General features: G+C 40.5%; 1 protein-coding gene across 5 annotated transcripts in view; it reads left to right on the forward strand.

Moving 5' to 3' along the window:
• LOC149932683 (nephrin-like) overlaps nucleotides 1–27706 on the forward strand; it is a 113327-nt gene that overhangs the window by 12196 nt on the left and 73425 nt on the right. For 4 of the 5 annotated variants that reach the window (XM_090156442.1, XM_090156443.1, XM_090156444.1 and 1 more), the window contains exon 3: nucleotides 26421–26478. In XM_090156442.1, coding sequence (XP_090012568.1) covers nucleotides 26421–26478 — 58 coding nt within the window. Of the gene's footprint in view, nucleotides 1–1868; nucleotides 1932–26420; nucleotides 26479–27706 lie in introns of those variants that run through there. The other variant, XM_090156446.1, reaches the window with a different exon arrangement.

The following is a 27706-nucleotide window of genomic DNA, read 5'->3' on the forward strand; positions in this document are numbered from 1 at the left end:
ATCGTTCTCATTAAGAGATAGCGTACTAAATATATATAGGCCTAGTCTGTTATATATTTGTAAACCGAATCTCATTTCAATTTCTCCGAGTTCCAGACCTAATTCTTGTCTATAGGTATAAGTCTGGTTTATACTCCAGTTCCAGAAATAGTAGTTATTTGAAACTAGTGAGGGAATAAATCGAATTATAACGGCTTCCAAAACAATAACGACCTAACAGTAATAGACACGCGTATATACAGGGTGTTCATTAATAAAAGGGCTAATATTTCAAAATATGTTTTGTTAGGAAATCCAAATGTTCGGAAAACTGTAACATTGGTGTAATAAAATGGATTCATACCATTATTATCTTTGTGTAAAACATATTGGTGTTATCAAAATAACTTAAAAAAAATATATAGAATTTTTCTCAAATCGCTGTGGATGACACACGAAAGACTACGCGTCACTTAAGCCAAGGTCACACTAGAACTTAAAACTCAGTTTAGGTCGGTTTGAATGTCAGTTTTGACCGCCGACGATAATTCATGGTTCACACGTGCGAAATCCCCGGTTCGCTTATAGCCAAAGCTTAACGTTATTTCAAATTATGGCCAGAATTTTGAAAATACTAAAATGTATCCCAAAAAATTAGTTAATCATGTTAGCTATACAGTAATATTATTGGACATTATTTAGAATTTGTATTTCCATTATTTTGGAAAATACGAGCAATTTTAGTTATCCACCTTGTAGTTTTGAAAGTGATTCTAAGCGAACCGACATGGACGAGTTGCTTCCCGAACCACGGCCAACTTTGATCTCTCGCGCTACAGCGGCCAACCCATTCGTCGAAATTCCGCGAGAAGGATTTTCAACCCTAAAAACTGTACTATAACCTGTAGGAGTTCAGCGCCACGCTCGTTTTTATGTTGGCTTCAATGCAAAAACTATTCGAAAAATAATATTCCGCTCAAACCACACAGATATCTTTTGCTCATAGGTTAACATAGAAGCTTCAACGAATGGGTTGGCCGCTGTAGCGCGAACAGCGCGTGATCAAAGATGGCCGTGCCCGAACCAGCACGAAGCGATTTCTCACGCTGGCTTTGAAAACTAGTTATCTCAAAGACTAAAACGAAGCGATTTTAGGGGTAAGTGCGAACCTGGCTTTATTTTCTCAGCGTAGCCGGGGGATTTCCGATTTTGAAATGACAGGTACAAATAGTCGCGGTAGAAGAGAAGACGCGATCTGATATTCCGCTATTTAAATTTCCCAAATTTTTTCGCTTTTTCGGTCTCAGACAGGGCTCGCGGTTGCGAGTCGAGGAAAGGGTCTAATTAGGGAATAATTAACCATAACACAGGCCACCAGGCCTCTTATCGTCTAAATTGCAGAGTGGCGGATCCGTGTTCCAGGCTACGAGCGTATTAGGAAGAGGCCTTTATACCTGTCCGTGATCGGTATCTCGTTTTATCAACTGGGCGACGTTTCCTCTATTACCAGGCAACGTTTAACAGCCTGTTCCAGGCCTGAATACAAATTTTCATCCGCTCCCAATATCCTATTATATCCTCAGGCGCGTCAAGATCCGCGGCCCTTTCTGGGGAAATGTTGGTAGTCTTTACGACCACTCTTCCCGTTCCAGCCAGCACCAAAGAAATCTAATTTGAATTGGCCCGCTCGCTCGTGGCTCCCCCTATAAGCTTTAACTCCGTCCGTCCGACCAAGGTCGATTGTAAACCTGTTTAAGGAATTTCTCCGGGACCGGTGCGCGCTTATATAAATAGTTCCTTTCTAGTCGCCGGCTTTTACGTCCGCGTTTCGCCGTTCGGCTTTTGTTCCATCATTCGGTTCGTCTCGACATTGGCCGGCTTTGAATTCTTAGTGGCTCTCCCAATATCGCCTTACGGAGAGATAAGACTGTTTTGCCTTTAAGACTTTTTAGGTAAGGTTTTACGAAGGGATTTTACGGCCATTTTATGTTTCTTCTCGTTTTTTTATATCCATCGTGCGCCCTCTGTCTTTTTCTTCGGCGCCTAATTTTAATTTTGGTGGAAACCCTTTTATGTTTCCTCTGATCTTCTTATGGAAAATCTTACTATTTTCTTTTTCGTCCGGTTTTATTAAGAGCTATTTTTTGTAGCCGGTTATGGGATTAGAGTAACGGGATTACGCTTTGGGGCTCTGTAATTCGCGTATTAGGTCGTCAAATTTTTATATTCTGTCCCTGTAGTAGTAGTTGTATTTTACAAACTGCGGGCGTGTGCTCTGAATTTTAGAAGTAGGAAAAAACAGTAAACAAAAAGGCCACGTTATTTTAAAGAAATGCCTATTAACAATATCAGAAGTATATTATATATACGTGAGAAGTATTCCTCGCTTATGTCATTCGCTCGAAACATGTTCCTACGATAGCTCCCGTTGATTTTTCAAAACCACTTTGGAAGGTGAGGTGACGGAGTGGTTAGCGCTTTCGCTTCGCATCAAGAGGAGCCGGGTTCAATCCCAGCTTGCGGTACTTGTATAGAGTTCGTTAGGTCTCTCCCCAGTAGTTAAAGGTTTTTTTTCGAGTTCATAGGTTTCCTCTTTCCGAAAAACATTGTGGAGGCTAAGTGTAAGGAACTGTTGGCTCACGTGACATCACCACCCTCCTACGCAATTTCACCTAAATTAAAGCCATTAAAAATCGATAGATGACTTGGGCATAGGGTGGTGCCTTGGATATAGCCTAGCTGGTTATTATTATTATTGTTAAATTAATAAGAAAAAAAAGCGGGGCGAGATTATTGATATATTGAAATATATTGATATTCGAATAAAATGTCATCGGTAAAATATGGTTTATTAATAAATAAATAACTCTACACATCTGCGATTTGGGAGACAATTAAGGGGAAGTGAGTTTTTACCCACTGATTTTCTTAATCGAGCTATTGATTGTCACTAATTTAACAATTTATTTTATTAAAATATCGTATACAATCAATGTTAACTTAGAACAAATTGGGGAGAAAACTAAGCTTTATTTAAACACCATATTAAGACAATTTAACACAAAGCTCGAATCAGCCAAATTAAGTGTAATTTCTCTATACATCGCGTTCAACACAATTCGAGATAACCGCTTTGACTATTTACATTTAATAATACTTAAGGTTAGAACTGATGCCGTATAAACTGTAGAGACGTGAAACAGCCAGCATTTACATCCTCAAAGTCCATTCAATAGAGAATCACAATAAGGCTAACTTGTCCTATTTAAAGGTCGCGTTTAACATTAGGTTTATTAACGAGCGTAACGGGAGGATGTTGATCATTTTGCCATTTCCCCGCCCCGTCTCTCGCCCCCCTCTTCGGCAAGTGTCGATTCGAGCGGGCTTTCCCCTTTAGCGCCCATCGTTAGCGAGAGCCGAAAAATGATTCCGTTCGCTTCTTTTTTAACGACACGCCATCCTAAGCCCTGGGACAGAGCCCCGTCGAGATTGTTCGCCTAACAGATTACGCCATTAGGACATCAACCCTCCTCCACCGCCACCCTCTGCTAACCCTCTTTTCCGAGCGAAGAAAACATTAAAAAGTACAGGTTAACGACTACGGAGATGCTCTAGTCGTCCCAGCGATCGAGTTCTGGTACGCGTGGCCAAATCCTCCAAACGAGAAAAGATTCGTACTAAATTAACGTTTCCCCCCAACTTTATTTCTGATTATTTGGCGATCTGACCGGTAGAGTGTGCCGTAATTAATAACGCGCCTAGCCTCCCCGTGGGTGGCTGGGGCTGGATTTCTCGGCTTTCGCTTCGGGCCATTCCGAGGACTGATTTGCCTATGTCTAAATGTCATCGAAGCCTCTGGCTCTCTTTCGGCTATTCCTTTAATAACGGGAAAGTATGTTTATACGTCATTAGAATCGGTCAAGGGGAAGAATTAAGCTCGTCGCGTATCCCGCCGCTTAGGAACGTCGAGGCTCAAACAGGCGGCCGATGGCGTAAGCTATTCCGTTCGGGAATGTAGAATATCCCGCTATAGGTTTTGGGTGGCGCGGCCGACGCGAAATAACGAGTCAGCATATTTCAGGCCTTATTACGAGATAATTACGCGAGGGAGAACGGAGAACGGGGAGTTCAAATAGTGTCTCCCCTTTTAACAAATTAACCATAAGCCTAATTAGAATAAGGACCAATAAACGAGTCCTGATCATTAGATTTTCCACTTCAATAATTAGCTCTATTTTTTCCCGCCATTCTCTCTCTGGCGTTGAGGGCGTAGAAGCCCCGGAATGGATGTTTCGGCGGCTCGATCACTTCCTTGGTCGTTTAGAAATTGCTTTCGCAGCTGCGTCGCTGATTTTAAATCAACCTTCATTACCTGGATATTTATGGAGAAAGGGGGGCTTATGTAAGCGGAATCTCGTCGAGCTCTATTCGTCCCCCCCCCCCCCCCATTTTTTTGGTCCTGATTGAGCCGCCCCCTCTCGATAGTTTTCCGAAACTTGTTAATGGAGCGTACTACGCTCGCGTCGAAATATGTTTAATATCGGGCATGGCACGCGCGCCCTAATTTATTGTTGGTAAATTCTGTTGAATTGGCCGCTTAATTGATGGCCGGGCATCGTTTACGGCTTCTAATTACGCCGTGTTGCGTGCTTCCCCGCCGTTATTTCCTCGCTTCGCTTCGCTTTACGCGCTCATATACAGTTCCAAATTAATATTGCTTTTTATATTTATCCAAACGCGCGCGTTCTGCAATTTAGCAAATATGCAAATTTAAATAATACATAACACCGGCGTTGTTTTCTACCATGTTTTCAAAGTTCTGACGACTTACGTACCTCGTGTAATTGGATGGTTTATTTACCGATGCCGGTTTCATCTTGGTGGTAATTTGTAATTAGTTGAAAGGACGCGAAATGCTCTCTCCAATTTGTCAAAGAAATATGTTTCACCGTAATTCTGATTATAAATTTTGTATCAATGATAACGTTCAAGAAAGTATGACTGTTTAATTAAGTTTACTTATCGTGGTTCTTTGGCTGTTAATTGATAACGGGTCCATCGGTTGTCACCCAGTACACTTGTTGTAGTTTGGCGACGATAAGACGATAGTACTTATCTTCTCATTCTTTGGGCCTCAAATGCAGTGATCTCAATGCCACCATCATGAGAAAGGAAAACGTTACACAGAAAAAAAGGTGTTTAGTTCGAAGGGTCCGACATTCGTACAAATCCCGTAAACTCTAGAGAAAAATAATTTTAATTATCTTGAAAAACACTTTAAAATGCTGAAATCTGGCTGAAAAACAGTTCCAAAATTTCTAAATCAACCTAATAACCAGAAATCATCAAGAAAATCATATTCTGAAATCTTAATATCAGTTTCGGACTTCAAAAATCACTTGGAGATTCAAAATCACGTACCCAAAATTTTCAAGTGTCCGACCGCTTGGTTTGGTGCTCTCCCATACAACCGAATTCCCATTCGACCGAATCAATTATACAACCAATATATTTATAAAAGTAGCACCAAGTTGGCGGGGTCCCATTCAACCGAATAATAATAATATTGTATGTAACAAATAAATATTAATCGTGAGTTTAAAAAATATTAATTTCGATCCGTTGACATATAGACTGGGTTGGTATTATGTAAAGGGGTGTTAATTTATTCATATGAGTAAGGGTTAGGTTAGATTGGAATTTTGTATAGTTAGGGCTGGGTTAGATTAGGATTATGCATTTTTTGGGTTTAGGTTGGGTTGAGTTGGGTTAGGTTAGGTTGGGTTGGGTTGGGTTAGTTTAGGTTAGGCTAGGTTGGGTTGGGTTGGTTGGGGTAGGTTAGTTTAGGTTGGTTGGGTTGGGTTGGGTTAGGTTGGGTAGGTTAGGTTAGGTTAGGTTAGATTGGGTTGGGTTTATGTTGGGTTATGTTTATGTTGGGTTGGGTTGGGTTAGAATTGTCCGTACTTGTGTTGGCTTCTGTAGGATTCAGCCGAAATGGAATTCGGTCGTATGGGAATTCGTTTGTATGAGTTTTCCCATTCTACCGAATCCATAAATAGCCATTACATTTTTGAAAATTGCGCTAAGTTGGCGGGGTGCCATTTTAACCAATAAATTAATAAAAGTTCTCTGAAAACATTTATTTAAAATCTGTCAAAACTGTGCGGTTTGGTCGAATGGGAATTCGATCATATGGGAATTAAGCCCTTCGTTTTTAAACAATTTAATAAACACCTAAATGCAACATAATTTTTATTATGTTTTTAAATAATCACGTTCAAGTTAGACTAGTGTTTATACTACTTCTAAGTCATGAAGTAGCAGCTTTTTTAAAATTTAACAATTTATAATAAACCGTGGCTAAAAGTTTTAATATTTATAGTTACTAGTGTTTAAGTTCGTAAAGTGCTTTTTGTTTATAGCATTTGAGCATGTATATGTTTAAGTTTGAACCATGTTAAGAAGTCAATTTAAGAGATGTTAACTTAATCATAATCCTATCATAAGGTTCACCTAAGGAAAGGTGCTACGATCACACACCCGTTATTAAGTGGTAGGAATTATAAACCGGCACTTCCTAGTAACTACGTCCTTAACTACGCATTTCTGAAAGTAAATTCGCAGCCCTTAGCAGCGTAGCCAGGTTTATTGGAGATTATTTCCAAGGAGGATAGGAAGGGAGGCGAAGTAGGAGGGATAAACGCGCCAGTATCCTTGTAAGAAGTTTAGCGCGCACTCGGCGGGAAAATTTCGGAAAAATGGCGGCAAAATAGCGGCCACTACGCTACGTGTTGCCGCCATTTTTCCGAAATTTTCGAGCCGAGCGCGCGCTAAACTTCTTACAAGGGTGCTGGCGCGTTCATCCCTCCTACTTCGCCTCCCTTCCTATCCTCCTTGTTATTTCGCTTTCAAAGTTAAAATTAACACTTATCTTGTCAAAAAATATTTCACCTATGCTCTAGACCTTTACTTAGGGGGACCTTATGATAGTCTTATAGTATAGTAGAAAACAAAATACCTGTAAAAAAAAATTTGTTTTTTTGAAAATATTTTGTTTATTAATTAACTAGTTCAACATAAAATGTCAAAATTAATTGTTTTAATTTTCTAAAAAATTTAACATAAAATTATATTTTTTAATATATTACAATTCTCCATAAGAAAAATAATTTAAGTAAATTATTACAATAATAATTAAATTATTAAATGTACTAAATTTTATAAAAGCTTGCGTTAAATAAATCAAACGTAAAGCATATACTGCATAAATTCTAGATAGACACACTTTAAGAACATCAATGTTTATATTTGTGAAAAAAAAACCCGAAGATTAGTTTTTATATACGATCTAGACGTGTGGTTTGTCTCTTATTGGGACACCATTGGAGTTATTGAATTGGAAATTCAATTTTAAGTTATGCACGAACGTTTAAGCCGGCAACATCAGCTCTATACAATATTTAAGATTAGAACACGTTTAAAAGTTTAAATCCTATATACATTATTTTTGGTATTGGAATTCGAAATAATGGTGAAATCAGAAGAAATTAAATGGATTGTATCATGCAGTTTTAAACTTAAATGAATCTGAGGTAGTGGTTGTACACAATGAGCGGTTAAATTGAGAAAAGTTTAAGTCCCAAGAACATCCCCTACACGATACACGACACCAAATAAAACTTCGGTGATTATCTCGGAAGCCATAAGATGCCGGAGATACTAACTCGACTTAAGTTTTATTATACGATTAAAAATAAATACTGCTACAATAAAAGCGAAAAGGAAGACTTGAAAGAAATTGGAGAGCAAAACAGCGACCATAAAAATAGCCTTAAACTCATCCAAGGAGAAGAAAAATTTGGGTTCCGTAAGCCTCTGCTCCTATTAGTTTCAAAATATATTTTAGATCAATTAAAATAAAAAATAAATAAAATAATAAATTAGTTCATTTAGGCGTATAGAACACTTATAGACGAATCCGAGCTATTTTATATCTAAATGTTTGAGAGCGCTTTTTACCTCTCCGAGGGGACAAAGTCCCCTAGGAGGGGTTATACAACGACCGTGTCTGTCTGTGGGTCTGTGGGTGGGTCTGTGGGTTCGTCTGTGTGTGGGTCTGTGGGTGGGTGTGTCTGTCTGTCAGGACTGCGAACGCGTTCGCATTTTCGGTGCAAAGTGTAATCACTGCGTACGCAGTTTCTCAAAGGGTTGGCAAAACCACCGTGCGACGGTGAGCGTTAACGGATGCATTTGCGGTTTGGGTTGGATGGTGTTTTTTCGCTCACCGTCGTGACGGTTTGGTGTATTACGTTTTTGTAATGTTTATGCGTAGGTTGTGAGTGTTGAATTTGTTGTGTTTGTGTTCTGATGGATGTGCATGTTGAGTCTGTTGTGTTTATATGGGCGTTTTCTCTCCAACTTCTTCTTAATGACTTTGGGACGGACCGAGTGCTGAGTGTAATGCTACCTCTCAACGTTCAATGGCAGGGTTTCCACCAGTTGTACACGGTATTCGTCTTAGTATCAATTTGCGATCGCATCGGGCGGGATTTGAACCCGAGACCTCCTGATTGACAGGCGGACGTTCTACCACAGAACCACCGACACTTGTTACGCCTTATTGAAAATTAGACCTTCAGCTTTATCGGAAGCGTATTTAATAGAGTACGAAATTTTGGTTTAATTGAAATAGAATTGAAATTGAAATTATTGCATCGAAGAAATTCTAATTTAGCGATTTCTCATTTGATTAAAAACAAATGCGTTACCCAGGTTTCGAACCCGGGCCGTTCAGTTAGGCAGTCGAGCACTCTACCACAGAACCAACGATAACTTCAAGCTACACTGCAAATAAGACACTCATTGTAAGCATTATAGTTAACAAAGTCCTGAAATTTTTTACGAATGAAATTGTGAAGGCCTAATGTGGTTTTTTTACGAAAAAATTATAAAGACTTAATCTTGTTTAATATAATAAGTTGCTTTATTTCAATTTGGTACTTTTGTTTAGTGTTTTTTTAATGAATGGAGTTTAAGATTGTTTCTTCTATTATTTGACGTTTTATTTTTGCGGTTGTATATTTGTTTTATCTTTTATTCTTTTAAAATTATTTACTTCTTCCGCAAAATGGTTCATTTTTTGGAGGAACCTTTTTACTTATTTTTTGTGTATTAATGTTTTGAGAACCTTTACGTTTGGGAAAGGATAATTTTTGACGGAACCTTCAAAGTGTATACGTCGCATTTTCAAAAAATTTAATGGTCAAATCTTGTTTTAGCGCAGTCAGCAGATAAGATAAAGGGTAGAACCCGTTAGTTTTTTGTAATTTATTTAGTTTTTTTCAGTCGTATATTCTTATCTATTAGGTTTAGCGTATTGGTTTTCAAGCTTAATAATTCATTTATTAACAACATATCGAGTTGGTCTGGTTTTCAACTCGGTCGTAATTTATTTTAAACGTTTTCTCGGCTGATTAAGATGTTTAATGCAGTTCATCAATTGGGTTCGTTTGTGTTTATTTATAAAGAACCCTAACTATTCCCTCTACGGTCATTTATTGATATACGTTTAGTCAAGTGGCTTTCTGTGCTTTGTGAATGGTAAGTTTTTCCCTTCTTGTTAATAAGTTTTTTGTTGGTGTGGATATTTGGATATCTACGATTCCTAATGCAGTCATTGATATCCTGGGTGTGCGAGTCATTATATGATATGGGAAATTGGACGGTTTTGGTCTTTTTCATGCGGTATGTGTCACAACGTCAACAGGTTCCGACAGTCTACGAGTCGTCCACTACCAGATATCTACGGTATCTTGATCGGGCGATAGTTGAAATAAAATGAGCGTTAACTATGCGGCAAGTATTTCGTAAGCGACAAAAATACAAATACCCTCTGTAGATATTTCTTTCATTAAAATTGGCTTCGTATTATTTTTAACTGCTAAACTTGTACCGTAAATAGGGTTAAAGTCAATTGTGCATTGTTTTAGTACGTCTAACTCACTGTTGTAACTACTTAATTTATAATATTCTGAATAAATTAATCTCGGTTGTTTCGTCTCAATTATTTTAATTCAAATTAAAATTTTATACCGGGCGGGATTGAACCGGGATTACGTTATTAGTAAATAACTCTGAATTGGGGAGATATAACTTAGAGGGTCATCTCGAGAAATTATTACCACTAGGGACAATGCTTCCGAGGAGAGGTATATTTTGGCTTGCCAACTTGTTGTATTAAACAGGTGTTTCTTTTTAAATTTGCTTTTTATAATATCCGAAATATTTCCGAGTATAAAACGTTTTAATATTTATATTTCCATCAAATTTAAAATATTTGAAATGTTTTCATTTTCTGTTTGTTTTTATCCAAACATGGACGATTCGTTGCACTCAGTTGTTTTTTTAATGGTTTTTTTGGATTTTGAGGGTAGTTTCTGATATGGCTGGTTAATCTTGTTTTATTCTCTGGTAAAGACAACCACGACGGCGTCTCTCGGGGGATTTTGAAGTCGTCCTTTCTGGAGGTCGTGCCTTCTTCTCAGAGCGCAGAGAGGTCATGGTACCCGCGGAGGCCGACCACTTAGGTCTTCCGTTGACAAACCGAAAAAGCCCCCGGCCACCTTCTTCTTTCCCGGGGCCAGGAGGACCCCAGAGAATGTAACTCGCATTCCGATAAGTGTTTTCCGTTGGTTATACACTCGGCCGATCCGCCGGCCATCGTCTTGCGGCTTGTGTGTGCGGAACCGTTAAAAGCTGTATAGCTGTTTGCCCGTTCGTCGCTACCACCCATCTTGGTCTACCCTCCTTCCACAACGTAGAATCTACGTGGTCTCGGAATCACGCGGAACGCGGAGCCTTAACCATTCGCTTTGGGTATAATATCGTCTCGGAGAACGAGAGAAGTAGAGTGGGAACTGGAAAACGCGTCGATTTTTCGCGGTCATTGACAGACGTTGGGGAACGAAACGTACTCTCCAGTAAAGAGGTGCCTTTTATCCCAGAAAACTTCTTTTATATTGAAAGAGATAAAGCCCAAATATTGATATGTTCTTGGACAAATTTTCGTTTTGTTTACTTAGCTAAGACAACTCGAGTGCCGTGTCAGACCCTGGATGGGCTTATTATACGCGTGCCGAGATGGATTCTTGACAAACTGGGTTTATCGGAAACGCGTTGCCACGAAGTCCTTCTATCGTATATTAAAATCTGGACGTGTTTACATAAGCAAAAGTCGAAAAGATACAACCATAAGAGGACCGTGGAATCGTTGGAAACATTTTGGGCGAATTTCAAGTAGCACCAGCCCTTCTCTTCCATCACGTCACAACACGCTATGATTTAGCCTTACTCGCCAAATTCAAACGATTCAGTGTCCCTTTAAAGTAACTGGTGGCTTTACCGGGGAGTCGGGGTCCGGCTCTTGTAACTCATAAGGGCGGTGGTGCACTGGGTGATGTTAGCTTTAACATCATATCTCCACCTCCGACTTCGGTCAGGTATGGGCTGGAAACTGGGCTTCGGCTCAGGTTAACGGAGAGGGTCCAGGCAAACTGGCCACCTCGGAGGACTGGGTAGCCTGCTGTGGGTCTCCGCATGAGGCACAGTGGTCCTGCTTTCCGGCCTTTTGGGGCAACACCAGGTGTCCGATGCCAGCCTGTCCCTATCTAGTGGTGTGATGGGGTCACTGGAGCCTGTGGGGGGCTCCATACCCGGCTCTCAAGGTCATGTGATCGGGGCGCTGGGTCACTGGAACCTCATGGGTGTTCCACACTCGTCATTCTGTGACCTACTAAGGAGGGTAGTTTGCAGTGGAAGAGGAAGCCACTCTAGTCCTCAGCTGTGCGAGGGTGGGTCTCGGGCAGCCCATGGTGTCGCCTTTTGTTGGGCCGTGATGAGGGCGTTTGTTTGCTATATGTGAGGCGGTCAAAATGGCTGTCTCACTGGCCGAACGTTGTTTCGCAAAGCGCACTTTTGCCCAGGGCTGGTTGTTTAAGGTGGCCGCTGTAGTGCTTAAGGCGGGGCAGCGGGGTACAAATACATATACTTATGTCCGATGCCAGCTGTGCCGGGTTACGTGGGCCGCTGTGTGCCCGTCGTTCCCCTTTAGGAGCTCTTTCTGAAGGGTATGGCCCTCTACCTACGTAGGTGAGGTGTTGGCTGGAGTTGCTATAGCATCCTCTCTTATCCCCACTGCTGTGTGCGAAGTGAGGGGTTGGTCGTCCCATTGTTGCACCTTCTGCTGGGTTGAGCGGCTCGCGTCGAAAGTGTGACCGTCAGCGTATAGGGTTCTCTCGCTGCCTTGGCTGTTCTGTCACCTGTCCAGGCTTTGGACGCTGCCGTAGGGCATTATGATGAGGACCTCCGGTGATGTGCACTCTGTTTACGGTACACCGGACTACAAATCTGATACACATGTCCCTTTAAAGTAAATGAATTTGTTACTTCGCGAAGATTTTGTTTAACCGTAGCAATTTATTCGATAAATAAAGTCAGCGGGAAACCTGATCTAAACAATATTCGGTTACCAGTTTCCTGAGTTGGATATTTTCTCTCTCGCGCGTATATACGGATAAAGAAATAAAAATTGCGATTACTAAGCGTATACGAGTCTCGAGGACGGAATACGAGGTCGTATACGCGAGTGACGGTGGAAGAGAAATTTCAATATTTGCTGTGTTTGTAGGTGGCGGAAGGGAGGGCTTAAACGCGGCAGGACCCGGAGAAGATGCGGATCGTCTGGGGTGAGAGAGAAAGAAACGGAAGCCGTTAAGGAAGTCCAAGACGGCCAGGAACGGGGGGGGGGGGGCCTAAATCCGCACCCCGGCAACCACCGGGTTGTCTCTCTTTTTTTCTTCTTCTTGCTCGCTTCGACTATTGGATTTAAAAGTTTTTCTTGGATCATACGCCAAAAGAGGCAGAGAAAATCTATTCCTAAGGCAATAAATATTCTCTATATATTGTCGAAGATTCAAAGTCGTACCAACCCGATTTCTCTCTCACTTTTATTATTTTTTATATGGCTGGCTTCCCCTTTCCCGACATTTCGGTATAACCGTCCTTGGCGGCTGTTTTTTGCGCGGTTTTCCAGCTTCTCTCTCTCTTTACCCCAAACCCCCACCGCCCCGTACATTTTTTCCGAGGTTATTCGATTTTGAAAGACGCGTGAGAGGCGCATCCCCCCCCCGAATTGGCGTCAATATCACTAGAAGACGATGCTTGTAAGGGGTTCACTCCCCCCGCTCTCTTCGTCCCTCAGACGTCTACGTGGACCAAAAACCGATGCATTTTAAAGAGGTATAAGCCACCATCAAACTCCCTTATACCCACGGGCTATGAAGGATGAAATTCCGAAACTTATCTGACTCTACTGTCGATAGCCGGAATGAGGTGCGGGCTGCTTCTTTATTAACGCTTTAAACGAATTTGGGGACGCGATATCGAACCTCTGGAACCGATATATCGGGATTACATTTTTACGCGTAGAGGGGTGAAGATGGGGAGGTGCTGACGAAATCTGTCCCGACTCTTTGCTTAATGATATAGTGTCAGGGGGTCAAATCTTCTAACTTGAGAAACTTTATTTGGACTGAAAATCACGCTCTCAAATCGGTGTTATTTGCGTTAGTTAAACTTAGGAAGAATGGCTATTTCGAAACGACCCTCGGGCACCATGGTTTAGTTTTCTCCTGCCACCAGAGGGGGGAAGGAAAAACGTCACTGGCGTGCACTTCAATCCAATGATAAAGCGTAAATTAGCGGGAACCAATAAGATACTGGGCTGATTTGATTGACCGTTAATTGGAGGAGCTTACGGCTAGAGCGTGAGGTGAATTGGCTCCAGAAATAACTCGAAAAATTCAGAAGTATAAATAAATACATTATCGGGAGAATATAGTTTACCAGGAGTTTATTCAATTAAATGTGAGTGCGGAGGGGAATACATTGGACAAACTGAACGAAGTGTTAGGTTAAAAAGGTATTATAAGTCGGCCCTGGCCACCCACGTTCAAAATACAAACCATATAATTAATTTCGAATCAGCTGAATTTAAAAAATATTGCAATATTCCAACTGAATTAAACTTAAAAGAATCTTTTTATATTAAAAAATCAACAGATAAATGTAAATGTTTAAACCGTGATTTTGGACCGGGGGTAGATTATATCAATATTTGGAAAAAAATCCTTTTTAAAAAAAATAAATATAATATCTAATTTGTAAAGTTCTAAGGTTATAAATATGTTGTAAACGTTGTATCTATTTGGTCCGAAATTCGCGTCTTTTTGTTTGCTCGAAGATCTATTGGTACGAGCATATGTAACATAATTACTCATAAGTATGCCTCTGTATAATATTTCCATTGAAAAAAAAATCAATGAGACCTTGTTTCACGCGGAACATACATTGAGCGGACCCAAAATGCCAAAATGTTTTTAATCCTTGCGCTATTGGAAAGGTTACCATGGAAATGAAATCGTGTGATCGCGAGGCACGAGCTAAACTTGACATGGGCAAAGCCAGAAACGCGCGAGGAATTCTCACTAACTTCCGTTTCCCATCAGTAAAGTTGATGACGCGTATTTCATCACGGAGTTCTAAGTGACGAAATTTACGTCATATCCCGTGAACAAGGTTTCATTAACGAAAATGCTTTTATGGCATACTTATGAGTGATTATGTTACATATGGTACGAGCTATTTGTAAGTTTTTAAATTTCTTCAAATTTGTTTAGGGTTTAGCTTTTCTATCCCTTTTCATTATGGGCTATTTGGTTTAAAAATAGTCGAATTCCCTAGTGATGCTATTGTATTTATAAATTTTCTTTGGTCATTCTAATAGCTCTTTCTATAAAATAATATATACGCATACATGTATAAAGAGTGTTATTTTTTGGAGCGCGCGCTTTCTAATATTTCCGTGTAGAGGGTCTCGTGCGTTTTCGCGCGAGCTCAACCAAAACAAAAATATGCGCGCGCTCTCTAACTTTAACTGCACGATGAATCTAACGTAATCACGTGACCTCTCGTATTTTATATAAAGAGCTATTAAATTCGCGGTAAAAGGTACGTTCGGATAAACAGTACATCCCCCCCGGACAGCTCTTTCGTTTGACAACGGCCGAAACATCAATTGAGAGCGTGTATAGCTCGTAAAGCGATCGTTATTCGACAAATTTAGTCGACAAGCCGCGATTTCAACTTGTTTAACATTTAACAGGCCTAAAGCGAATCATCTTTTCGGCCTTCGAGACGTCGCTTAACAATAATAACTATTTCCCGTTATTAAGCTAATTTGCGGGAATAAAGCGGGTTCGTATCATTACCATTCCGTCACGTTTACATTCTCGTTACGTTGTTGCTTTTATCGCGGAGGACGTTTTCAAAGTTGCTTTAAACGCGGAATGTACATTACGGAAATTTGCTCGTATTCTTGTATTTCTCGTTATGATCGATGGCGCTGTACAGTTTTCCGGCATTCGCTCGGGAAAACTCGCGCTCCAACCTTAACGGAATAAATCCTTCGAGGAATAACTGTACAACCTTAGTTCGTCCTATACGCTTCTCTTACATATACCTAACTAGATCTGCCTGTCCTTTTTCCCCCCGCCGAATTAGCGCGTTTAGCCTACAGTCGTCGGGTATCTCAGTTCGTGGAAGGCGAGCGGATTTGATGCACTCTGTCCGTATTACCGCGGCGGAAAGCGGCTTTTCCGCTAATAAGGGTGTTATATAGCGTAGGCCCTGACTTCTCCGCGCAGTCCTCGCTATTAATAGGATATAACGTAAGCTCTTAATGGTATACTGGCTTATACCGTTGAGGCCGTAAAACTAGAGCGTGGCGTCACTCGGACTTACTTTTCTTAACAGTAAAAGGGTCCTGACGTCAGAAGGTTCCGAGCGCCAATTAGGTCACCCGACTTTGGCCCCCTTTTTCCCGCTTTCCAAATTTTTCGTCGCTCTTATGAAATTCAATTTATTCGGCCGCTCACTCGCCGCCTTTCCAACATTCTACATTCTCTCAGTTCGGAACAGTCGATATTCTAATTACGGCTCGCCAAGTCCGCTAATTAAGGTTTTAATTGGGTTCCGCCGTTACTTCTCTCTTTCTCTAGACATTATATTTTGCTAAAAGTCTACTAAAGCTAAAAATACCGCGCGTATTTCCTTCTGCCTTTTTGTAGTTAGGATTTCCTGGACTTACCGATCAACAACACCTTTGAAAAAACTACGACGGGGTGGGGGGTTTTCGCTTGATTTATGTAAATTAAATATTTAATTAAGTCACGGAAGACGGTGTACGGAACGGTGGGCAAACCTTTGGACGCATTGTTATTATTTGTAGTTGTTGACTGATTTTGATTAGTTCGGTATCCTTAAAGAGAAACCAGGCGAAATTCAATTAAAAACAAACGTGGACCGCCAATCGATTCGAAACGCTTTGCCCCGTTTGGAAATCGAGCGTCCTTCGACGCTGGTTTTTGTTTATCGTCGTTCCACCGTTTCCACGAAATGATTTTACTTTCCGTTTCCGTCGACGAGTGTTTTCCGCGAACGCTAAATATTATTCATCGAAGACAGCTCTTATAAATCGCTGGAAATGTGACGTAAAAAATCATCTCTTTGTTCGCGAATTTGGAGTCCATAAACAAGCGATGAAAATAATCCTTTCCATTAATCTAGCCCGAGTACCTTTGTTGCGTACAGATTTTTCCCAAACAAATCGAAATTGAGGAAAAAATTTGAAAACAAAGTGATTAATTTTATTGACAGCGGCGATAAATGATTTTGAATCTGGGATTTGATTTATTTTGTTACTAAGTTAGCTGTAGAAAAAATTCTCCATTTTCTAGTTCAACGGAGTAACTTTGTTAAAAGTACAACTCTTTTCAGACATGACACTTAAAGTAAATTCAATTTGTAATAAAAATATATATTTGGAGAAGTATTATATTTATTATTGGATGATAAAATTGGTGAATATGTTGATAAGTCCATTAAGAAAAGGGATAATCAACCCTAATCAAATTTGAAGAAATTTAAAAACTTAAATAATTTAATTTAATTATTCACTCGAAGATCTATTTGGTCCGAGTTTCGCGTTTTTTGTTTGCTCGAAGACCTATCGGTGTTTAAATTTCTTCAAATTTGTTTAGGGTTTAGCTTTATTATTCCTTTTCTTAATGGACTTATCTACTTATTCGCCAATTTTATCATCTTTTGCAATGCAGTCCATAGGTGGTTCGTTTTAACTTATATTTATTATTGTTTCAAGTATTAGCATCGAAGTGTGCGATTCCTATAGTGATAAAATTATGTTTAGAAATTCAACTTCCATTATTTAGTATTTGCCTCGGGCTGTTTTTCGGAAATTCTTTTATGTTTATCTTTTGAATCGCGAATATGGAGAGTATCGGCTCTTTAAAATATGCAAACGGAATACGGAACGAAATTCCGAAGCATGTTAGAATTTTTAAAGATTTCTAGAACGATACCCTGTATACGTATTCCTATTTTTAGCTTAACCCCTCTAGTTATAGAGGGATTGAGGCTGTTATTTTCACTCTGGACGTTATCGGTGGTGATATGGTGAATACACCGCGGCGCTAGCTCCAAAAGGGACTCCGCGTAAAGTCGATTGCTCATCAACGGCACTCGATAAATATTTAATTGATACGTCTTTCGATTGGTATTAGTTCCCTCTATCTAACCATACCATAGTTGCGACTTTGTTATTAATCAAAGGGGGGTTTTTCGTCCCCCAAATGCAAATGTTACTTCTAGGTCCCCGCGAAACGACGATTTCTCCTCAGTTGACGGCACTTGATAAAAATTTAATTGATACGTCGTTCGATTGGTATTAGTGGATCAAAGGGGTTTTTTCACCCCCAAATAAAACTCTGACGTAAAAGTCCCCGCTAAACGCTAAATTCTCTTCGGTGGCGCGTGCGATCGATTTAATTGATACGGCATTCGTTCGGTTAAATTTCCTCTATCTAACTATACCAGTACCGAACCTTTGTTGTAGATCAATGGGGGTTTTTTCGCCCAAGAATAAAAATTTTACGCAGCGATAGATCCTTGGGGGACCGTAACTTTGGGCCCTTGATTTAGCAGCGACCACTGAGGCGATAAATATGAAAGATACGTCCATGAATATGGTATGAAAAACTCTTTCATGTGCGATACCCGTTTAGATCCTTGGGGGACCGTAACTTTGGGCCCTCGATTTATCAGCGACCACTGAGGCGATAAATATGAAAGATACGTCCATGAATATGGTATGAAAAACTCTTTCATGTGCGATACCCGTTTAGATCCTTGGGGGACCTTAACTTTGGGCCCTCGATTTATCAGCGACCACTGAGGCGATAAATATGAAAGATACGTCCATGAATATGGTATGAAAAACTCTTTCATGTGCGATACCCGTTTAGATCCTTGGGGGACCGTAACTTTGGGCCCTCGATTTATCAGCGACCACTGAGGCGATAAATATGAAAGATACGTCCATGAATATGGTATAAAAAACTCTTTTATGTGCGATACCCGTTTAGATCCTTGGGGGACCGTAACTTTGGGCCCTTGATTTAGCAGCGACCATTGAGGCGATAAATATGAAAGATACGTCCATGAATATGATATGAAAAACTCTTTCATGTGCGATACCCGTTTAGATCCTTGGGGGACCGTAACTTTGGGCCCTTGATTTAGCAGCGACCATTGAGGCGATAAATATGAAAGATACGTCCATGAATATGATATGAAAAACTCTTTCATGTGCGATACCCGTTTAGATCCTTGGGGGACCGTAACTTTGGGCCCTCGATTTATCAGCGACCACTGAGGCGATAAATATGAAAGATACGTCCATGAATATGGTATGAAAAACTCTTTCATGTGCGATACCCGTTTAGATCCTTGGGGGACCTTAACTTTGGGCCCTCGATTTATCAGCGACCACTGAGGCGATAAATATGAAAGATACGTCCATGAATATGGTATGAAAAACTCTTTCATGTGCGATACCCGTTTAGATCCTTGGGGGACCGTAACTTTGGGCCCTCGATTTATCAGCGACCACTGAGGCGATAAATATGAAAGATACGTCCATGAATATGGTATGAAAAACTCTTTTATGTGCGATACCCGTTTAGATCCTTGGGGGACCGTAACTTTGGGCCCTTGATTTAGCAGCGACCATTGAGGCGATAAATATGAAAGATACGTCCATGAATATGATATGAAAAACTCTTTCATGTGCGATACCCGTTTAGATCCTTGGGGGACCGTAACTTTGGGCCCTTGATTTAGCAGCGACCATTGAGGCGATAAATATGAAAGATACGTCCATGAATATGATATGAAAAACTCTTTCATGTGCGATACCCGTTTAGATCCTTGGGGGACCGTAACTTTGGGCCCTTGATTTAGCAGCGACCATTGAGGCGATAAATATGAAAGATACGTCCATGAATATGGTATGAAAAACTCTTTCATGTGCGATACCCGTTTAGATCCTTGGGGGACCGTAACTTTGGGCCCTCGATTTATCAGCGACCACTGAGGCGATAAATATGAAAGATACGTCCATGAATATGGTATGAAAAACTCTTTCATGTGCGATACCCGTTTAGATCCTTGGGGGACCGTAACTTTGGGCCCTTGATTTAGCAGCGACCATTGAGGCGATAAATATGAAAGATACGTCCATGAATATGATATGAAAAACTCTTTCATGTGCGATACCCGTTTAGATCCTTGGGGGACCGTAACTTTGGGCCCTCGATTTATCAGCGACCACTGAGGCGATAAATATGAAAGATACGTCCATGAATATGGTATGAAAAACTCTTTCATGTGCGATACCCGTTTAGATCCTTGGGGGACCGTAACTTTGGGCCCTCGATTTATCAGCGACCACTGAGGCGATAAATATGAAAGATACGTCCATGAATATGGTATGAAAAACTCTTTCATGTGCGATACCCGTTTAGATCCTTGGGGGACCGTAACTTTAGGCCCTCGATTTATCAGCGACCACTGAGGCGATAAATATGAACGATACGTCCATGAATGGGGTTTGAAAAACTCTCAGGCGTGATACCCGTTTGGGCCCTCAATTACGATAATAAAGGGCAGGCGTGAGGCAGCTATTATGCCTGTGCAATCTTGTTGTATCACATTTCGATTTGACGAAGAGAGGCTAATTTTAATTTTTCATAAATATTAATAAGACCAGGCTACGTTTTCCCCCGACATCGACTCAACTTGAAAACGAGAAAAAATGTTCGTATTAAAAATGGACGGAGGTTGGTTGACGCCGAAAAAATTAGCGTTTACAGTGGCGGCGCCAGGAATTTTCGCGACGGTAGGCAAACCAAATAAATGGGCCCCCGACCCGGGACCCCCCTTTTCTCAACGAAATACTTCAATAAAATAAAGTAGTGATGTACATGACGAACAAAAACGTTCTAACAACAGTAAAACGAGTCCAAATATAACAGAACTGGTTTTATTTACTAGGAGATACCTAAAATATTTCTAAATACATTATCGACATTGGTTTCATTGTTATTTATAAATAATTTTATCCCTTGGGACAATTTTGAGACCCTTTCTAGATCAATTTGGGGCCCCTTGTAGGGTGATTTTGGGGCCCCTCAAAAGTTTAAGGTAGGCAGTGGCCTACCTGGCCTACCCCCTAGCGCCGCCACTGAGCGTTTACGTATTTTTCAAGATCTAAAAATGTGTCCGATATCGGGAGTGCTGGGAGACGATTGGTACGAAACGCTTTGCGTCGAAAATGATCTTTGAAGTTCTTCGGTCGAACAGAAAAATAAGCGGTTTACGGGAAAAACGAATTGAATCAATAAAACTGAAGTCCTCTTTCTCCCCTTTCTCCGACTTTCAGTTCTCCGAGTTGGAAATTGAATTTGGGAATTGCTTAGCCCCGCTCGTTGGCGCCCATCGCCCACGCTCCCCCATCGCGCGGCCTTCTTAATGTCCGCCATTCCATCACGATGGCGCTCTTCGAGTGGGCCGTTTTGGAAATAAAGCGACGCTGGACGGCGGTGGGACATTTGATTCGGTCACGATAAAACGCCCTGAAAAATCGCCACTGTCCGAGAAACGCGATGCCCTTTGACTTCCCTTCCTTTCCCAACCCGACCGTATTTATCACGCTATCTTTCTTCACCCTTCTCTCTCTCTCTCTCTCTCTCTCTCTCTCTCTCTCTCTCTCTCTCTCTCTCTCTCTCTCTCTCTCTCCCTCTCGCTCGGCATTCCTTCGAATACTTCGTCAGCCGTTATATTTCCTTTGATTACGCCCAGCTAGTACGTTAGTCTCGAAACGGGTCTGGCACTTCGGTCGGGGGGATATTTAGCTATTCTCTTTGGGGTAACGGAAGCTACGTTTACTTCGAAGGCTAGCCTACCAAATGAATAGTATATAATCACGCGAAGAGCTTCGTTTCGTTCGTTGTTTATTTGCTTAGCATCTATCGCGCCTTGGTTAAACAAGATGTTTGGCGAGCCGCGGTTTGATATACCGTTTTCGAAGATTACGGAGCTTCTCGGCGAAGGGAGAGACTTTCATTTTTATTCGTTCGTCTGAGCGCGGAACGATGGGAAAATGGCCCGTTGGCGCAGCGTGCACCGTTAAAGAGTCCATTTTTCAGGCAGCCCGCCGTGGTGGAAGCGACCGATAAAACTAGCCGAGATAAATGTGTCTTAATGAGATAAGTTTCCATCGCCGACGAGCTACTTTTTGATAGATCGCTCTAGTCATTTTTTTCCATCTTCGTTATAAAACCTATTAAATACGAGGCTACAGCCCGTCACTATTTGTTATCACGTTCGAGTTCTTTACCCAATACGCCTGTAAAATTAAATATAATTTCGCACTGCGTATACCTCTATCATAACGTAAAATCGACGTTGCGTCATTAAAGGCTAGTTTGCACTAGGAAAAAACGCCAAGACGCGAAACAATTGTATAAGTCTTGGTTTCCACTAGTGCGCGTAATTGACGGATTTTGAAATGACGTTTTAGCGCGCGATACTACAGGTACATGTCTTGGGCACACAACCTTCGTTGCGTGCTTTTTTGACCATAACATGTAAAGGTATTTTCACGCGCAAAATGAATTTTAAAAGCCGTCTATAGCATACATTAAGACGCGCCCTAGTGAAAACCAAGCTTTAGGCCTAACGTAGATTTTTGCGTCAGCGTGAAATTCAACTTTTCACATACATTATGACGCGCCCTAGTGAAAACCAAGCATTAGGCCTAACGCAGATTTTTGCATCAGCGCGAAATTCTACTTTTCACATACATTATGACGCGCCCTAGTAGAAACCAAGCTTTAGGCCTAACGTAGATTTTTGCGTCAGCGTGAAATTCAACTTTTCACATACATTATGACGCGCCCTAGTGAAAACCAAGCTTTAGGCCTAACGTAGATTTTTGCATCAGCGCGAAATTCTACTTTTCACATACATTATGACGCGCCCTAGTGAAAACCAAGCTTTAGGCCTAACGTAGATTTTTGCGTCAGCGTGAAATTCTACTTTTCACATACATTATGACGCGCCCTAGTGAAAACCAAGCTTTAGGCCTAACGTAGATTTTTGCGTCAGCGTGAAATTCAACTTTTCACATACATTATGACGCGCCCTAGTGAAAACCAAGCTTTAGGCCTAACGTAGATTTTTGCATCAGCGCGAAATTCTACTTTTCACATACATTATAATTTAAATATTTACAATTAGGATCTACGTTATCTAATGAAAGACGGCAGCATCCACTTCCTCCATAAACAACAAAGCCACAAAAATTAGGTAGATGGCGCAAAAAGCCGTATCTTGTCCCGTATTTTGTCAACCTTTCCACCCACTTTCCACCCACCCCACCTCGATTCTCTGGCTTCTTGGTTGAGAACCCTAAGAGATCTGTCAAAACGACTCCCGTTCTGTAAAATTTGTTTTTTACACACAATCCTTAGGGATTTGTGTGTATTACGATCACGTACTGTGTAGCCGCCGCCGCCGCCGCCGCTGCCGTACACACGATTGCTCGCGGTACGTTAGTGGTACAAAGGCGATTGATATCTCAATCGATAGGCACTATTTTGGGATCGGAGCCCGAGAAGTTGGGCAAATGCCCAATTTACTATTTTTTGTGGTTTCGCTTTGTGTGGTTGATATTTTATTTAAAATTAAGTCCGATAACGTTAAAAACAATATTTTTGGTAAGGATAGGATTCAGCGGATATACAACTTCAGTTATATCAGTAAATATTAAATTTAAGTATAGTTTCCTGGTTAATTTACGGGACCCCAATTTTCGCGGTTTTATATTTTCGCTTAAAAGTCTACATAACGTTCTTTAATTTAAGTCCGATTTTCATGATAGTTATATTTTTGAATAGCTATGGTTTCCCTTAACCCTAGATTTGCAATTACGTTGCTTAATTTTAATTCTAAGTGAGGTTTTTTCGACAGCGTATGCGGACCCCCGCAAATTCCGACATGGTAAATCCGCGTGTCTATAGAGTTCTAAACGCCAGTTTCCCTCTCGCATTTTTCAAGGCCGTTCGCGCCGAGCTTTCAACGTGTTCCCAGAAGTAACAATAAGTGTGACCCCCAACGTTTTACGCACGTTTAACGCCCTTTTTACGCACGTCGTACGACAGGAAGTAGGTAAGTAAGATTTGATCAAAAATCACCAGTTTTTTTACTTCTAGGCCTATTCCAGCTTAGGTTGCAGCCGCGTTGGAAAAAGTTAATTTTAAGTGAATTAATTAGCCATTTCGCGGCATACCTGAATTCTTTACGCGCTGAAGCTATATTCGCATTCCATTGAAAGCCTGTCTGCAATAACAATAACGTATGAACAGGCGCGTAAAAAATAAGTGTGACCCTAAATATTTGTTATGCCCAGAAGTTAAGCATAAGTGTGCCACTAAATATTTTTTTGACCAGCTGCCGTACACACGATTGCTCGCGGTACGTTAGTGATATCTCAATCGGTAGGCACTATTATAGCCTCGACGGGATTTTCGTAATTTTTGGGGTCGGAGCCCGAGAAGTGGGGCATTTGGTCGATTGTCATATTTGAATTTCGTGCCAATTGATACAGGTGCCATCTAACTCGTTCGCGTTTCCAAAACCAGGTAACTCGGAAAACTTGGTTTTTATAAAAATTAATTTAAATGAACGTGTTCGCGTTTCGCCACCTTATTTCAAAAACCAGGTAACTCGAAAAACTTGGACCTTATTTCCAAAACCAGTTAACTCGAAACGCTTGGTTTTTATACAAATTAATTTAAATGAACGTGTTCGCGTTTCGCCACCTTATTTCCAAAACCAGGTAACTCGGAAAACTTGGTTTTTATAAAAATTAATTTAAATTAACGTGTTCGCGTTTCGCCACCTTATTTCCAAAACCAGGTAACTCGAAAAACTTGGACCTTATTTCCAAAACCAGTTAACTCGAAACGCTTGGTTTTTATACAAATTAATTTAAATGAACGTGTTCGCGTTTCGCCACCTTATTTCCAAAACCAGGTAACTCGGAAAACTTGGTTTTTATAAAAATTAATTTAAATGAACGTGTTCGCGTTCCGCCACCTTATTTCCAAAACAAGGTAACTCGAATAATTCTTTTCCGATAACATTCCTCTTGGGTTTATTAAGTTAATACATCAGTGGGATTGTGTGTACTCAAATGTCCGTGACATCTTGTTCTTATTTCAGGCTGTTCATAAAACGACCGAATTTGTATTTCATTATTTATTCAAAGCGCGCATCTATTAGGGAAAAGTTAAATTTCTGTTTTTAATATTTTTATCAGGGAACATATATTTTGATGTAATATTTATTACAGCCCTAACCAACGAAACCACTCATAATTCATTTAAATAGCTGCAACCGAACAAATTAAAAAAAAATCTCAAACCCGTCTAAAATCCCATTAAATTGAGCACTGCTTTTGCCAGAATTACCCCAATTTCACCTAATGGCTAATGCGCTAAAACTTAAAAATTTCAAAAATAGCCCAACCCGTCTTAAGTTTCCTAAAACGACAAAACCACCGAAAATCTCTAAAAGCACCTAAAATTCAAATTTTTTAAAAAAATACCAAAATTCCCAAAACGGCATCAAAGTACTTAAAGAAACTCGCCATAACAATCCAAAAATAAAAATGGTATAAAGTTCTTAAAGAAACAGTGACTCAAAAAAATCATAAAGGGGTAGTAAGCAAAAAAAGATCTTAAAGGGATCACGAATTCAATAATTATTAAAACTATATTAAAAACAAAATTGAGGTATATTGAACCGCTTTAAGGGACAGTGAACGCAAAATTTTTTGAAGGGATAGTTATCTGAAACATCCTTAAAGGTCGAGAGAAAAATTTGGGATAGAAACTGAGCTCATAATTTGAAAATAAAAAGATTTTATTACTAAGAAAAATATAATTTTACAGAAATTATACCAAAACATAGTTTGGCCTGCATAGCTAAACAAGTTGGCAAGCCAAAATATACCTCTCCTCGGAAGAGTTTTTAATTTTCAGCTGTATCCTTGGTTCTGCGGTAGAACGCTCACCTGTCGTTCAAGAAGGCTCGGGTTCGAATCCCGGTCGATTAAAAAATCATACTATTCTATCGTGTATAAGTAACGGATAGAATTAATTGATCTTATAATATTAGTGTCTGCTTTCTAATTTAAGTCGTCGTTATTGCTACGCGAAAAAGGAATAGCAACTTATATAATTTATTATTGATGGGTTCATTTATAAGAAATGGTCTTAATAAAATTTGCGTACGAAGTAACAATTTTTAAAGATAACGTATTAAAGACTAAATAAAATAAAATTTCTTAAATCGTATTTATACAATTTTTGAAAAAACTTCGAATCGTAACAGAATATTTTGATTAAGCAATTGAAATTATTAATTTATAAATATTAACCTTTAACTTTATCCATTTACGAGTACAAATCGAGCGACGTCCTTTTCTTAGAAGTGCAAAGCTCAACTATGTTTTTGTATAAACTCGATTCTCTCCTTGGCCATCCTTTCTCGCGAATTTCGTTTGAATACATTTTTAGATTAAATGTACGCGATTAAACTGATGTATCTGCTATTAAGAGGCGTAATATGAATTAAGGAGCGCTTAAATTTTGGAAAGAGTTAAAACGATTCTAGCGTGTATTCGGGATGGGCTCGCGGCCCGTTATTCATTAGCGGCCTTCATTTGTATAATCGGCTTAGCCTCGGTCATTTTTCGACGAGAGCGGGTGGTGGATGGGCGAAAGTAGGTCGGTGTCCCGGCGCTGGTGGCGCGCGGGGACTCCCTCCATTGTTCCTATAGTAAAGTAAATATTTTTCTTTCTCTGACTCTCATCTTTTTCCTCCCTTTTTCCACCGCGTAGGTTGGTCCGGCTCCGGAGCAACAGCCGATAAGAGCGGGAGCCAAGTTGACAGTCACGCGTAAGTAGGCTGAGTCACTTACCGCGTCCCAGTAAAACCTCTTTCTTTCTCTCTCTGGGGGGGGCGGGGGGGGGCGAACGGACGGACGGACGAAGAGGGAAAGATTCGGCTGCTCAGGTCTTCGGCGCGCTAGCTTCGACCTGTCTGTTTCTATCAGTGACCTATTCGTCTGTGAACGTACGCTTCGCCTACACCGTGACCCGGGATTTTGGGCCCTCGCTCGACGCGACGCTCTTCCTCAGATCTCTCCCTTTTTTAGCTCACTCCGAGAGAATTCCCGGATTCCAATTTTTGATTTTTGTCGTTCCTCCGCGCGCGAGAAATCCCCGAAGCTTTCAATGTCAACTCAGCGCGAAAGTGAGAATTAGAAACTGGAGAGAAGAGCCGGAGCGAGAGAGCGGCCGAAGTTAAACAAAACTTTTTTGACATTCGTTTCGCGATCCCCCATCGAAATGAGGCTGACCTTTTGTCGTACCTTAGCTTCCTTACTCCTTTAAAAGCCTTCGTTGTACTTTTTTTTTCTACGCAATTAGAATTTCATACATTCTTTCACTCAATTTTTGAGAAGAACGTACGATTCTCGGGGGATCTTTGGGTTCCTTAAGTGTGGAATCCATTAAAATTATTTCAATCATTCTAATCTTTTATCTTTTCGATCGTACGAGTCTAAACCTTTCCAGTTTTTGATCGAAAATATTTTTCGATCGTTTTATCACGGTCTTCTATAAAATGAAATTTACGTAACTAACCGCGAATTAAGAATATAACACGAGGAAATATTTACCAAAGTTGTCAAAGATCCCTTTGACGCAATCCGCGACTCTGACCGTAAATGCGATATTTTATCGGAGGGAAAAAAGCGGTTTTTAAATTAAATAGCTTTTCCAGAATTGGAGTCACCGTCAGGGGAGTTCACTCGCTCGACTTCAATAATTTAAAACCAAATATAGAAAGGCCCTAAAATAAGAGTCATTAAATTTCCAAAGCGCACGAAATTTGCATAAGGTTATATTTCCGGCTAAAATTTCGCGACAATTTTCTTTTCGGAATGCTTTTAAAGGTTTTCCCTTTGAAATGTCTTAACGCTTGTTTAAGCGCGGCTTTCGTATTTTCCGAAAGAGTAACCGAAAAATAATAATTCACGAATAGGCGCCAAGCTTCAAAGCCAATTTTGCTAAATTATTCGAGGTCGTAACGCGATTTTAGCCAAGCTTACGGTGTTCAATTC

This window comes from Leiobunum rupestre, chromosome 8 (assembly GCF_980474605.1).
Source record: "Leiobunum rupestre chromosome 8, qqLeiRupe1.1.hap1, whole genome shotgun sequence".
In the NCBI taxonomy this organism is placed as follows: domain Eukaryota; kingdom Metazoa; phylum Arthropoda; class Arachnida; order Opiliones; family Sclerosomatidae; genus Leiobunum; species Leiobunum rupestre.